Genomic DNA, 12291 nt, shown 5'->3' with positions numbered 1-12291 from the left:
GGGCCAAAGGCCAAAGGCCCTCCAGGATCCTGGGGTCTACTTTAAACATACAGAAATTCCCTTGGAAGCTCCCTTTATCTCTACCCCCAGCCCCAACCAAGATACATGTTAGGAATCCTCTTCTAAGCATATGGCCCGCTGATAGACATTTGAAGGGTCTCCTGAGTTTCAGTAAACAGTAATAAATGACCTTTTTCTAACAATAGTTAGCCCCCTCAAGGTCCTGGAAATCTGTCTCCTAACAACCTTCCAACTTGCAAGTATATAATGGGCCCCTCCTCATGACCCCAGTGCAGCTCTTTCTGCAATGGATCCTGTCCCCTTGCTTTAACAAAACCACCTTTTTGCACCAAAGACATCTCAAGAATTCTTGGCCGTCGGTTTTGAACCCTAACATCTTTCCTACATCAAGGGACCTGTCAGAATTTGGGGTCACTTCTCTGTACCTCCTCAGCTCCCATTTTTGGCTGGTGGCAGTTCCCAGGGAGACGAATCTTCGGACCAGGGGTAGGGTGGGGTCTGTAGCACGCTGCCCCACCCTGTCTCCGCTGGCTGCTCTGTATCCCCAATGGCCTGTCTCTTGGGCCTCCCTCTGGCCCCCTGTTTAGCTTTGGCATCTGGGTGGGAGCCAGGGGCTAAAAATACTCCCCATGTGTTTAGATGAATCTTGGAAAATAAACTTCCCCATCTTGGCTCTCAGTTTGCACACTTGCTGGCCCTGCTTCCTGTGGCTCTGATCTGACAGTGCCGGGGGGTGGGTGGGGGGTTTGGTGGTTGGGAGGGGTGGGATGGAAGGGTGGGGAGAGTAGAAGGGTCTACATGGGCCCAGAGTCATGGGTGGTGGTGAAGTGCGCATGTGCACACAGGTCTGCAGAAAGGCTGCTCAGATACCAAACTCTAGGGGGTCCCTATACAGAGTCCACATTACGAATAGTGCCCCCGTGTGGTATGACCCTGAGGCTCTGTGCTTCTGTGTGGGAAGAGGCAGGGAAGCTGGTGGCATGGGGCAAGGCCTCCCTGCTCTGGGCCTGTTTATCCATCTACAAAATGGGCTAATAAGTTTGATCTTTCCATCTCACTGGCCCTAGCTGTCTTCAGGCTCCTGCCGGTGACCTTGGGAGGAAGGCCTGGCCCATCTCTGTGGGTGGGGCGCTGCTCCTGCACCTCCAATTACACATCTAGCAGCTCTGTTTGTTTATCTGAGTAGGGACAAAGGCATTATCTCCTCTAGGGACTAAGGACACGTCCCTGCGCCCAGGCGGGCCTGGGGAGGGGCTTCCTTTGGAGGACAGCTACAGGACAGACTAAGTCACAAGCCAGTTCCTTCCTCTGAGCCCTAGCCCCAGCTGAGAATGGACACGTGGAAGGCTCTTTACATTCCAAGTGTCGGCTGCTACAAGGCCTGGGAGGGTAGGCAGAGGGCCAGGGGAAAGGGGAGGGATATAAAGGTACATTTTGATCTTTCAACAAGACTTAGTCTTTCAACAAACACTATTATTTCCTCCGTGCCAGGGACTGAGGATTCAGGTAGAAAAAACCCAGTCTGTGCTCGTCCCCCAGGACTCTGGGCCAAAGGGCAGACACAGAGGGCATAATACTCCTAGCTCTACAAAATACAGGGAGCATGGGCCCCAGAGCCACCCAGACCGAGATTTGAGTAGTTTTCTACTGCTGTGAAATGCAAGCAAGGAGCTTTTGATAACTTAATTCACCTTCCTGAGCCTCCGTTTTCCTCATCTGTAAAATGCGGGTGATGATGTTATTTACTTCATAAGGACACTGTCAAGATGAAACAAGATGCCTGGCCGAGAGGATAGATTCCATAATGTGTAATTATCATTATGATATTAAAGAGAGCACTGAAGTTTGGGAAGGACTACAGATGGAGAGAAACTGGCCGCTTCCAGGGATGGGGATAAGAAAGAGTGGGTGCGGGTCTGATTTCTGAGGAGTGATGCCCAGATTTGCCTCTGTGATGGGGAGCAGAGGTGAGGTGGGGTGGCATTCCTGCTCCTATGCAAGGGAGAAGCTGCAACACCCCTTAGGGGCCTGCTTCTCCACTCAGACAACCCCCTAGCACTCCGCCCCACCCATAGGCAGAGCAGGCCCAGCCTGCCTTTGCCCAGAGTTGACCAAGGTCACCCAGAACAACAGGGGGAGTCAAGGGGACCAACTGAGGCCCTGCCTGCACCAGGACAGAGTCGGGCTGAGCCTCCCCAGGGCCCCTGCTGCGTTCCTGCTGTGAGATCCATTTCACTTTCCTCCAGACCTTCCTTGGGGAGCTGCAGGATTACTGGGTGTGTCCTTCGATGAGTCCCTTTCTCTAACACTGGCTCTGTCCTTGGCCATCTGTCCTGTCTGGATTTGCCGCAGGCTCTCCCCAGCTTATGATCTGCACCCACCTAGGATTGCCTGATAAATTTGAATTTTAGAGAAAGAACACTTTTTAAAGTGTATCTCCAAAACTGCATGAGGCAGACTTACACTAAAACATTATCTATTGTTTATCTGCAGCTGAACTTGACCTGGATGTCTTGAATTTGTATTTGCCAGGTCTTGAATTTGTATTTACCCCCATCCCACCTAGGTCGGGGACACTGAGGCCAAGAGGGAAGGGTGGACAAAGGAAGGGGTCAGAGGTTGAGCCACCATCACTTCCTCCTTGACCATCCCCCTCTCCCTCCCACTGGCCCCACCTTCCAGGAACTGATAGCACAGTGGTTGAAGGTTTTCCTCCTGCCTGGTATCAGGTTCCTTGCTGGGAGGGCAACTGGGTACACTTGGGCACTTGGCAGCGGGCCCTTCTGCCAGTGGACTTCCTCCCCAGTTTTCCAAAGACTTGGGAGAGGTCCATGCCAAGGAAACTGATGTGGAAAACAAAGGCAGAAAAAAATTCTTCAGCTTTCTTACTACTTAAAGCCCACTGACAAGTTCTAGAAATAGGCAGAGTGACATTCCTCTAGAGACTCAACTGCCTCCATGTTGACACTTCGATAAGGGCAAAAGGCAATCTTAGGCCACCCTCCAGGATCCTGGGGTCTACTTTAAACACCAGAAATTCCTTTGGAAGCTCCCTTTACCTCTACCCCCACCCCCAACCAAGACACGTTAGGAATTCTCCTCCAAGCTCACATGGCTCACTGATAACACACCTGAGGGGTCTCCTGACTAAGGGTTTACTAAACAATACTAAATGACCTTTCCCAACAATAGCTAGCCCCCTCAGGGTCCTAGAAACCTTGTTTCCAAAATACCTTGGAGGTCTGTCCTGTCCCTAGCCCCCTCCCAACTTGAAAGCATATAATCACCACCCCTTACAACCCCAATGCAGCTCTTTCTGCCCACAGGTCCTGTCCCCGGGCTTCAATAAAACCAACTTTTTGTACCAAAGGTATCTCAAGAATCCTTTCTTGGCCATTGGCTTGGAACCCTAACATTTTTTCTACATCAGAAATCTCATTCCTTCTCCTGGGGTCTTTGCTTGGCGCCCGCCTCCCTGAACTGGAGTGCCAGCAGCTCAGCTCCCCCCAGCAGACCAGCCACCTCTCACGGAAGGGAGTCCTTGGGCAGGATCTGGCCATCTCCAGGTGAGGTCAGAAGGGGCCTGGTGCCAGGGTTTTATTTACAAAGTGAGGAGAGACTCAAGAGGTGCAGAACCCTGTGGGAGTTGGAGTGCTTGTTCGCGTCAGAGCCTGGAGGACAGGAAGAGCAGGACCCAGACACCAGCAGGTGGCCGAGTTCCCTCTGTCCAACTGCCGCCCTTCCTCCTGTTCCTTTCACCTTGTAATCGCCCTGATCTGCTTCACTATCTTCAGCTGTCATTCTTCGCCTGCAGTATTTCACTGAATCCTGACAGTAATCTTTAGAACAAAAGCCTGCACTGGCACAGCCTCTTGGGGACAGCAGGGATTTTCATCTGTTCCCTTGACTACTTGTGGGGGATGCTGTCCTGTGCAGCTTGGAGCACTAGGGATGCCTGCCCCCGTCCCCCGCCCCGGCCAGATGAGTGCTGGCATAGTGTACATGCCCTCAGTCGTTGGCCTCTCTGGGGAAAGGAAGCCCTTCACTCAACTTCACACTCTTTTCTGCAGCAGCCTCCAGCCAATGACTGATCAGGTTGGGGGTAGAGTTAGCGCAGTTTGGGGTGACTTCCGAGCTCTGGGTGGGGCCAGTCAGGGTGACCACTGGGCCTGTGTGGCAGCTCCATCTCTTCCTCTTTCCAGCCCAACCTTGCTTTGGTCTCTTCCACATGTGTGGGTCCTAAAGGCACTTTAGTTTTGTTTGTAAGATTTTTATATATTTATTTGCGAGGGGGTTGTGGAGCACCAGCAGGCAGAGTGGCAGAAGGAGAGGGAGAGGGAGAGGCCAACTCTCCGCTGAGCAGGGAGCCCGATGCGGGGCTCCATCCCAGGAGCCGATCATGACCAGAGCCACAGGCAGATGCTTAACCAACTGAGCCACCTCGGCGCCCCGAGGCACTTCTTAGTAAACATCTTGTGCACTGAACTCTGTCAGTTTCCCGGGGGAGGCAACCTGCAGGACTGTGGCACACCGGTGCCCAGACAGCCTAGAGCTCGCAGTAGGCTTTCGATCAGTATTGGCTTGGAAGAACCCTGGGACAGGCATTGCTAGTCCTGACTCCACACAAATAACACTACACTAACAGCAGCTAATATTTATTCAGGTAAAAGTATGTAGCGTGCTTCAGATCACACTTAGTCCTTAAAACAAGCTTCTGGGATGTGCGTTTCTATTTTCTCCGTTTTCAGAGGAGGGAATGGAATGCAAGCGACCCATGACTGGCCAGCCCGTCAGCGGTAGTGGGACTTGGACCCATACAGGGCGGTACTCAAGCCCACCCTTGGATCATCACTGTGCTCTGCCATTTTTCTGAAGGAAACTGAGGCTGAGAGAAAGGGACTTGCTCCTGCCAGTGAGTGGCTGCCAGATCTACAAACCCTGCAGTCCGTGCTGCTCCCCTTGCACTGAGTGCTGCCGGCCTGGAAGTGCTTCCACAGAAGCTTGCATTTAGAAGTCACCTAGCCAGCCAGAGACATGCTGTTCCCTAGATCTGGAACACTCTCCCCTGCCCCTCCCTACCTGTGTTCATCTCATGAGGTTTACACACCAGCCAAAACCCCAGTTTAAAAGTGACTCCTCTTTGAAGCCCTTCTCAATGCGGGCTCCCGTCCATCTCCCCAACCAAGACCCCCTGACCCAACCTGACAGAAGACGAGGAAGATGAGGATCGCCTCTCAGCCATCCGAGTATGGAAGTGCCACGCCTTGGCTGGCCACACAGAGGGGGGGAGCAGATGTTTGCAAGATGAATGAATTTAAAAAAAAGATAGCAAAACACTGAATTAGCAGGCACCATTCCAGGGCTGGAACTAAATATTTACCTTGCCCACGGGGCAATCCTGAGAGATAAGCCAGGTTTTCTAAGCTCCATTTATGCTGACTTTCCTTCTGTGACTGACACAATCAACCTGGTTTTGTTACAGTTTGAACAGCTGTTTCCACATGTAGGGCCTGGGCGTAGGAGATACTTGATCCTGGGCTTTCACTGCTCCCCCACTTCATGTGTCCTCCTCAGGGAATCTGTTTCCCAATCTTGGCTCAAGGTGACTGGGCTCCTCCGTTCCGTGGTCCTGGAGTGGTCACAGTCTCCACAAGGCTGCAGGTCAAACCGGGGCTTCACTCCAGTGTGATCTGTGGGTTCACGTGCAGCCACGGGGTTAACAGCTGTATCAGGAGCTGCTTGGACTATGTAGCACAGACTTGCCTGGGTTTACTGCCTGAGTGGTCTCCTGAGAGATACCTCTTAAGGGAAAGGGATTGGGTGAGACACGCTGGGTCCAAGTAAAGAGTCATGGGGGGAGGATGGACTTGGAGTTCAGTGTGGCATTTATTAGTCAGCCTCTGGGATTCACACTGGGGACTGTTAGAAAGAAAACCTCAGGCCCAAAATGGAGTCACTTATGTTAAAAGCCCAATGTCTGCAAACCAAGACTTAATACCTAACCTAACTGCAGTTTCAGCTCCCCCTGGATTGTAACCTTTAACCAGTCAGCCTGGAATTTCCTGGTCAGCACTAGGAAATGTACTGAGAGACCCTTTCCCTTCCCTTTGGAAGAAGGGTGACCTTGCCTAAAACAATGCATTCTTTGCTAATAATTTCCTTTTTTTTTCTGTTCTCTTTCTGCCTTTGAAAACCTTTTCTTTCCTGCAGCTCAATGGAGCTCTCCTCTACTTGCTAGACAGGATGCTGCCTGATTCACAAATCAGTTAATAAAGCCAATTAGATCCTGAACACTTACTTGGTTGAATTCTTGTTATTCAACAGGTCATAAAAGTAATGGAAGTGGCCCATGAAGATGGAAAGAGCAAACTCAGCTAAACACTAACACCTGCTGGTGGGGGGGGGGGGCAGGCAGCTCTGATGTGGTGACACTGGTATAAAGGCCCAGTGAACAACGCCCACCCTGGTGTCCTCTCTGTGAGGGGACATTTTGGGGGAGGTGGTGGTGGTGGTGTTGCATGAGGGCATCAGAGACGGGAGGTTCCTGCTCAGTGGACACCACATGACGGCTGAAAGGCTTAGTTTAAGACATATTTGAGATACCCTCGGGAGGCTGCCTTCGATATGTGCAGGGAGAGAGGGACTTCGTGGGGGTAAAAGGAAGAGGCAGTGAAACCTGTGTCATCACAGGGAATGACCGCTCATTCACGGAGCGTGAAGCTGCTGAGGTGAGGCCAGCACAGCAGGCCCACGAGCCAATTCAGGAGATGCTGCTGTGTGGAATCTGCTGAGAGATCAAGTTCAGGGAGTGGGCCTGTGCGAAGGTTTCCGCAACGGACATCAGTGCAAACAGGGTAACAGATGAAATGTTCCATCCAAGCCTCTGCCCGGCCCCGAGCCCATGCCACCCCAAGAAAGGTAGTGCCTGGGCAGCGTGGCAGCCCCCTGACCTCGACATCACTTGTCACATCAGTTTGCACTGATGGTGGTGATTTCCTTGGAGTCCACATTAGGCATGCTTTTCTCTTTCCCTTCCTTTGCTCCTTCTCCATATCTCTCTTCCTCGCTTTCTTTTTTGACATATACAGGTTTCCCTCACTATCCAAAAGTAGAGCCTTCCTGGGGCGCCTGGGTGGCTCAGTGGGTTAAGTGTCGGACTCTTGGTTTTGACTCAGGTCATGATCTCAGGGCCAGGAGATTGAGCCCCACATCGGGGGCTCTCACCCCCCTGAGCCCTCCCCCTGCTGTAAAAAAAAAAAACAAAAACCCCACCAAAACAAAAGTAGAGCATTCCTATGAAACCTTTCATAAACTTAAGTGGTGTAAAGTGAAGAGTATCCCCCAGCTTCTGAAAGTTCATGTTACACCACTTAGCTTTCATGAAGGACCTACATTAGTATGGTAGTGGCTTTTTTCAGAGAAGTGAAAATCCTCTGGATTTCTTTTGGTTAGCGCAAACAGGTACTAATGCAGGTCTCCTGTAAAAGTGAAGTGACATAACTCCAACTTTTGGAAAGTGGGGGATACCTGTATCAGTTTTGTACTGAGGTCTAGCACTTCTATTATCATTGAAGAGGAGACAAAAATCAAAGTTGGGCTCATAAACCCCAGGGTGGAAGTTTCCCCTGAGGGGAAGACAATGGGCTGCCTCTCTGGGGCTCAGCACAGCCAGGACTGGATGGAAGGCAGCTGAGGAGTCTGCCTGCTGTGTGATGGGCCTGCCACGGTGGCCGCATAGACATGTGGTATTTGCTTTAGAGCCCAGGCTTACAGGCGCAAACACCTGGGTAGAAACGGTTTGGGTCAATTGTTCTCCCTCCCTTCCCGGGAAACGGCCAGGAAGGAAAAGGCCCCAGCTTAGAGGAGGAGGCATTGTCCTCAGTGGGTTAAGTATCGTCAGGTAGCCCGGTCTGGCAGGGGGCCAGTGGGGAGCACAAGAATCTCATGGTTGCTATGGCTGGTGGCTGCCTTCCCAAGAACAGCTCATTCAATCCTTGTCTTTCTTATCCTGCCTCTGGAACCATCGCATCCCTGTTAAATCCTTGATGAGATATTTTCAGACACTTCAAAGTCCAGTTTGGAGCTACAGGCCTTGACCTGACCCAGAGTCCTTTCTCTCCCCCTCTCCGGTCCCTCCTCCCCTCCTACGCCCAGCTCCTAAGATCCCTGGGCCACCAAAAGTGGAGAGAACAAACCTAGGATGTCAGTCTCAGAGGAGAGTCACTTTATGGCTGTTTGCTCCCAAGTGTTTTTATCTTCCAGGAACAAGGGGAGGAGGCTGTTTTCAGGACACCTACTTCCTCTCCTTATGTAACAATAATACTTTCACATTTGCATAAGTGTTATCAGTTGTAAAAGGGTTTCACATCCACGTTTTTAAGTTTACTTAAGTAATCTCTACACCCAACGTGGGGCTCGAACTCACGACCCCAAGATCAAGAGTCAGGTGCTCCTCTGACTGAGCCAGCCAGGTGCCCTATCACTTTCGATTTCTCCTTCAGTGCTTACTACAACACTATAATGGAGTCAGGGTCATGGTAACCCTCATCTCTTGTCAAAGAGGCCCATGGGGGTTGTTCGGAGAGCTGGGTTAGTGGGCATGGGGAGATGTGAGGAGAATGGGGGGCCTGGAGAGGGCACCAATACTCCACACCCTTTCCTGCATACCTTGCCCGAGGCATCTAGCTGTTCCTGAGCTGTGTATTTCCGTAGGAAGTCAGTAATCCAGTGGGGGGAAAAAAAGAAGGCTACAGGGGCTCAGAGTGCTCGACCATCTTGCCAGAGTTGCTAAGTGGTAGATTACAGACTACAGTTGAGGCAGAAGCGAGGTGGTATAGAAGCAGCCAAATTAACCTGGGTAACCAGCTAGAAAATATTCCATCTGTGTGTCACTCTGACAAGAGACTTACTTTTATTGAGTCTCAGTTTCCTCATCCATAAAAGGGGGTGATAATGCATCCTTCATAGAGCTGTGGTGAGCACTTAATAGTGAATGAGATGTACATAGCACGGGATCTGGTAAATGGTAGACGTCCACTCAACGTACCCCTTCCAACTGTTCTTCCAGTTCCAAGTGCAGGCCTAGCCTTTATGCCACATAGTAGGTGCTCAATAAACATTTGATGGATGAGCAATTAACTCCCCTTCCCCAACTCTCCCAAGGTGAGAGGATGTTTATTTACACCTCTAAGCCACAGGGAGCTCTGCAAACAAGGAGTGGCAGCAGTAACTTTCTCCAGCTGGCACAGGGGAAGGTCACATGCCCTGGGGCTGGCTTGCTGTAGATGTCCAGCCACAGGTGCTCCAGCTGCTACCTGCGGCTCCTGCAGGGAGGGAGGTGGGCCTTCACTCTAGTTGTTGGCTGTCTTTTCCTCCCTGCCCAGATGTCCTGAGAGTAACAAAACAGCTTCAGAAAGGTCCACCCCAAGGCCACAGTGATTTCCAGCAGACCCAATGAGAATCTCTCTTGTGGCTTGGGACAGTTCTCTGGGAGTTCCTCAGGCCCTGCATGACAACTTTCTGTATGCTTAGAGCTCAAAAGTGCTTTAATAATGCGCATCTGATCCCTCACAGGTTGTTCAAGCAGCATCCACCCTCACTTCAATCCGAGCAACTCCAACCTCATCTGCTTTAGCCACCAGTCCTTCAGATAAAATGGAGTTGGAAGGGTCCAGTCCCAATGCTGTTTGAAACTGAAAGCTGAAGACCACTGACTTAATGCAACCCCTTTATTATTCACAAAGGGGACTGAGGTGCAGAGGAGACAAGTGACCTGCTCAAAGTCATATAATTCTTCAAAGAGTAGAAAAAAACACTACAGACTAGATCTCTAGTCCACTGCTTTCTGTGGTGGCAGCTAAGATGACTGCCTTGAACTTGAGGCTGTAACAGCCTCTGGTGACCACAGGCATCTCCTGATGCATTCCGGGAGGCTCTCTGCTGATCACCAATATGGAAGTCCCCTTCCCTCTACTACTCAACCTACAGTTCCAGTGAGCACCAGGGTTTAGCCATCAGTAGCAGAGGATCCTGCTGTAGAGAATTAAAGAAGCCTGCCCCCATGGCCCCCCAAAGCTCTGGATGCCCCACTAGCTCACTCTGCTTTCTGGGCCTCCTTTCTCCATCTTCCTTTCCAAAGCCCTTCTAGTTTTTCTTCCCCCTCCTGCCTGATTCTTTTTTCTATTTCCTCCACTTACTTTGATTATAATGGAGCCCTTTAAGCCCAGCACCCTTCTGGGTTCCTCTTTGGCTTGTGGTAAGGTTCAAAGGTCATTACCAACAGAAATTTCAGCAAAAGGGGACTGTGTGCATGAAAAAGAGAAAGTGAAATGACAGCAAGCAAAAACTTGTTTACAATAAAATGGTCTAAATGTAGTGTGCACTTACATAAACCATATGAAGGGGCACCTGGGTGGCTTAGTTGGTTAAGCATCTGCCTTCAGTTCAGGTCATGATGTCCTGGGATCGAGCCTTGCATCAGGCTCCCTGCTCAGCGGGGAGCCTGCTTCACCCTCTCCCTCTTGCTCTGCCTGCTTATGCTCTAAAAAAGTTTTTAAAAAAATCTTAAAAAAAAAAAAAAAAGTATGAAAATGTGTTGCAACCATACCAAAATACTTGGCAATGTGAAACACTTCTTAGAACGGGCCTGACCTTCAAAGACCTTCACAACACAGTTCCTGCCTGCTTGTTATCTTCTACCATATTTCTCATGCACTTTCAGCTCAGTCCAAACAGATCTATACATCTCTGCTGCCTTGCTGTTTAGACGGCCAGACTGTTCTGCACGCTTCTGATAAAGTCCTGATCTTGCTTCATGGCACAGCTCACTTCCCTTTCCCATCTGGTTTTCCCTAAGTACTTTGTCAACAGCCTACTATCTAGTGCCCTCAGTCAGCACCTCATCAAAGACAATTGTATCTAAGGAGCTTTGGTTAATTACTACCACTGCTCCTTGCATGTGTGCATATACATATCATCATTCCCTAATTAGACTGAATAATGACTCATTCCCCAGAGCAGTGGTTTCCATAAATGACCAACCTGAAGACCAGTGCGAACTGGCTGTAAAACATTCTCCCTTGAGGAACTTATTAAAATACAGATTCTTGGACTGCATGGGAGAAGATCTCATAAATCTGAGTGTAGACGTACAGAACACAGGTTTAATATGACAATGATGGGTGGGGAACCCTGGAATCAGCACTTTCAACAAGCTCCTAATTGATTTTGATGGTACTAATGAATTGCTGGGTTGGAAACTGCTGCCCCAGAGAACCTGGCACAGACCTCTGTACCCAGAATGTGCTTACATGTCGTTAGCTATATGCCTCTGGACTGGTAATGAACTGATCATAACATTATGGTTGTATTATACCATGTTCTGTTTCCCTAAATGAGGAAAGAATACTGTTATTTGAGTACTTAGAAGGTATCAGATTCTGTGCCTATTTATATACATTATCTACTCCTTATAATTACCTTTTGAAGTAAAATGGTATTCACCGGGCATGAGAAATCTGAGCATCTAAGGGACTTTCCGGTGCACAGCTATTGGAATAGCTGAGCTACAACCTGACTTTTGATTTAATAGGCTCTAAGTCCATAACCTTTCTACTTGCCAGAGGGCACAGACTGGTGGCTTGTATCTAGCTTGCAGACAGGCTTTATTTGAACAGTACAATGTTTAAAATTTTTAAAAAATAAATCGTCAGCATTTCTAAATTGGGTATTTTGTATTAATATCTGGATTACTGGTTTCTCTTTAGGGGTAAAAAAAAAAAAAAAAAAAAAGATATGGTAACAAGGGGCCCACCTTCCTGCATGGCAACAATCAAATGGAGCCTTTGGATGGATGTGTGCCCTACAACCCACCATAGTTCCCAGTACTCTTCATTCTCATCCATGGTTGAACCTGTTTCTTTTATACTCTGTTCTGAAAGCGGAGCCCTATAGGCCTCTGAGTTTGCAATTATTGCACTCTTATTTACTGTCTTGCTTTCATTGTTCAGGAAGTTTGGCAAACCTAAAGACATCCTCTTTTTATTCGCAGTGTCTTGTACAAGTCTCTGATCATAGCGGTGGGTGTGTGTACTTCTGACTTTGTGATGTCAATACTAAGGAACCTGCTGGTACATCATCAGGGAAACTAGGATCCTCTGTTCCCTAAGCTACACATTCTGGTTCTGGACCAGTAAAATCAATCCTATACGCAACCCTTAAAATAGTTGGAGGAAATGTGGCAATTCATCAATTTGCTTCAATTCAATTGTG

The 12291-nt window shown here is 49.4% G+C and overlaps 1 protein-coding gene across 1 annotated transcript; it reads left to right on the top strand.

The window, feature by feature from the left end:
• The first annotated feature begins 9305 nt into the window (after positions 1-9305).
• On the top strand, positions 9306-11813 carry FAM106B (family with sequence similarity 106 member B). Its single transcript, XM_040639828.1, is given in 4 exon segments — positions 9306-9358; positions 10844-10944; positions 10947-11013; positions 11015-11813. Coding segments are annotated over 4 exon segments (399 nt in total). The 3' UTR covers positions 11193-11813.
• Positions 11814-12291: the final 478 nt, after the last annotated feature.

The sequence above is a fragment of the Ursus maritimus genome, unplaced genomic scaffold (genome assembly GCF_017311325.1).
Source record: "Ursus maritimus isolate PB19 unplaced genomic scaffold, ASM1731132v1 scaffold_24, whole genome shotgun sequence".
NCBI classification, from domain to species: domain Eukaryota; kingdom Metazoa; phylum Chordata; class Mammalia; order Carnivora; family Ursidae; genus Ursus; species Ursus maritimus.
The sequence above is the reverse complement of the archived record's forward strand: the minus strand, read 5'-3'. Positions and strand labels throughout refer to the sequence as shown.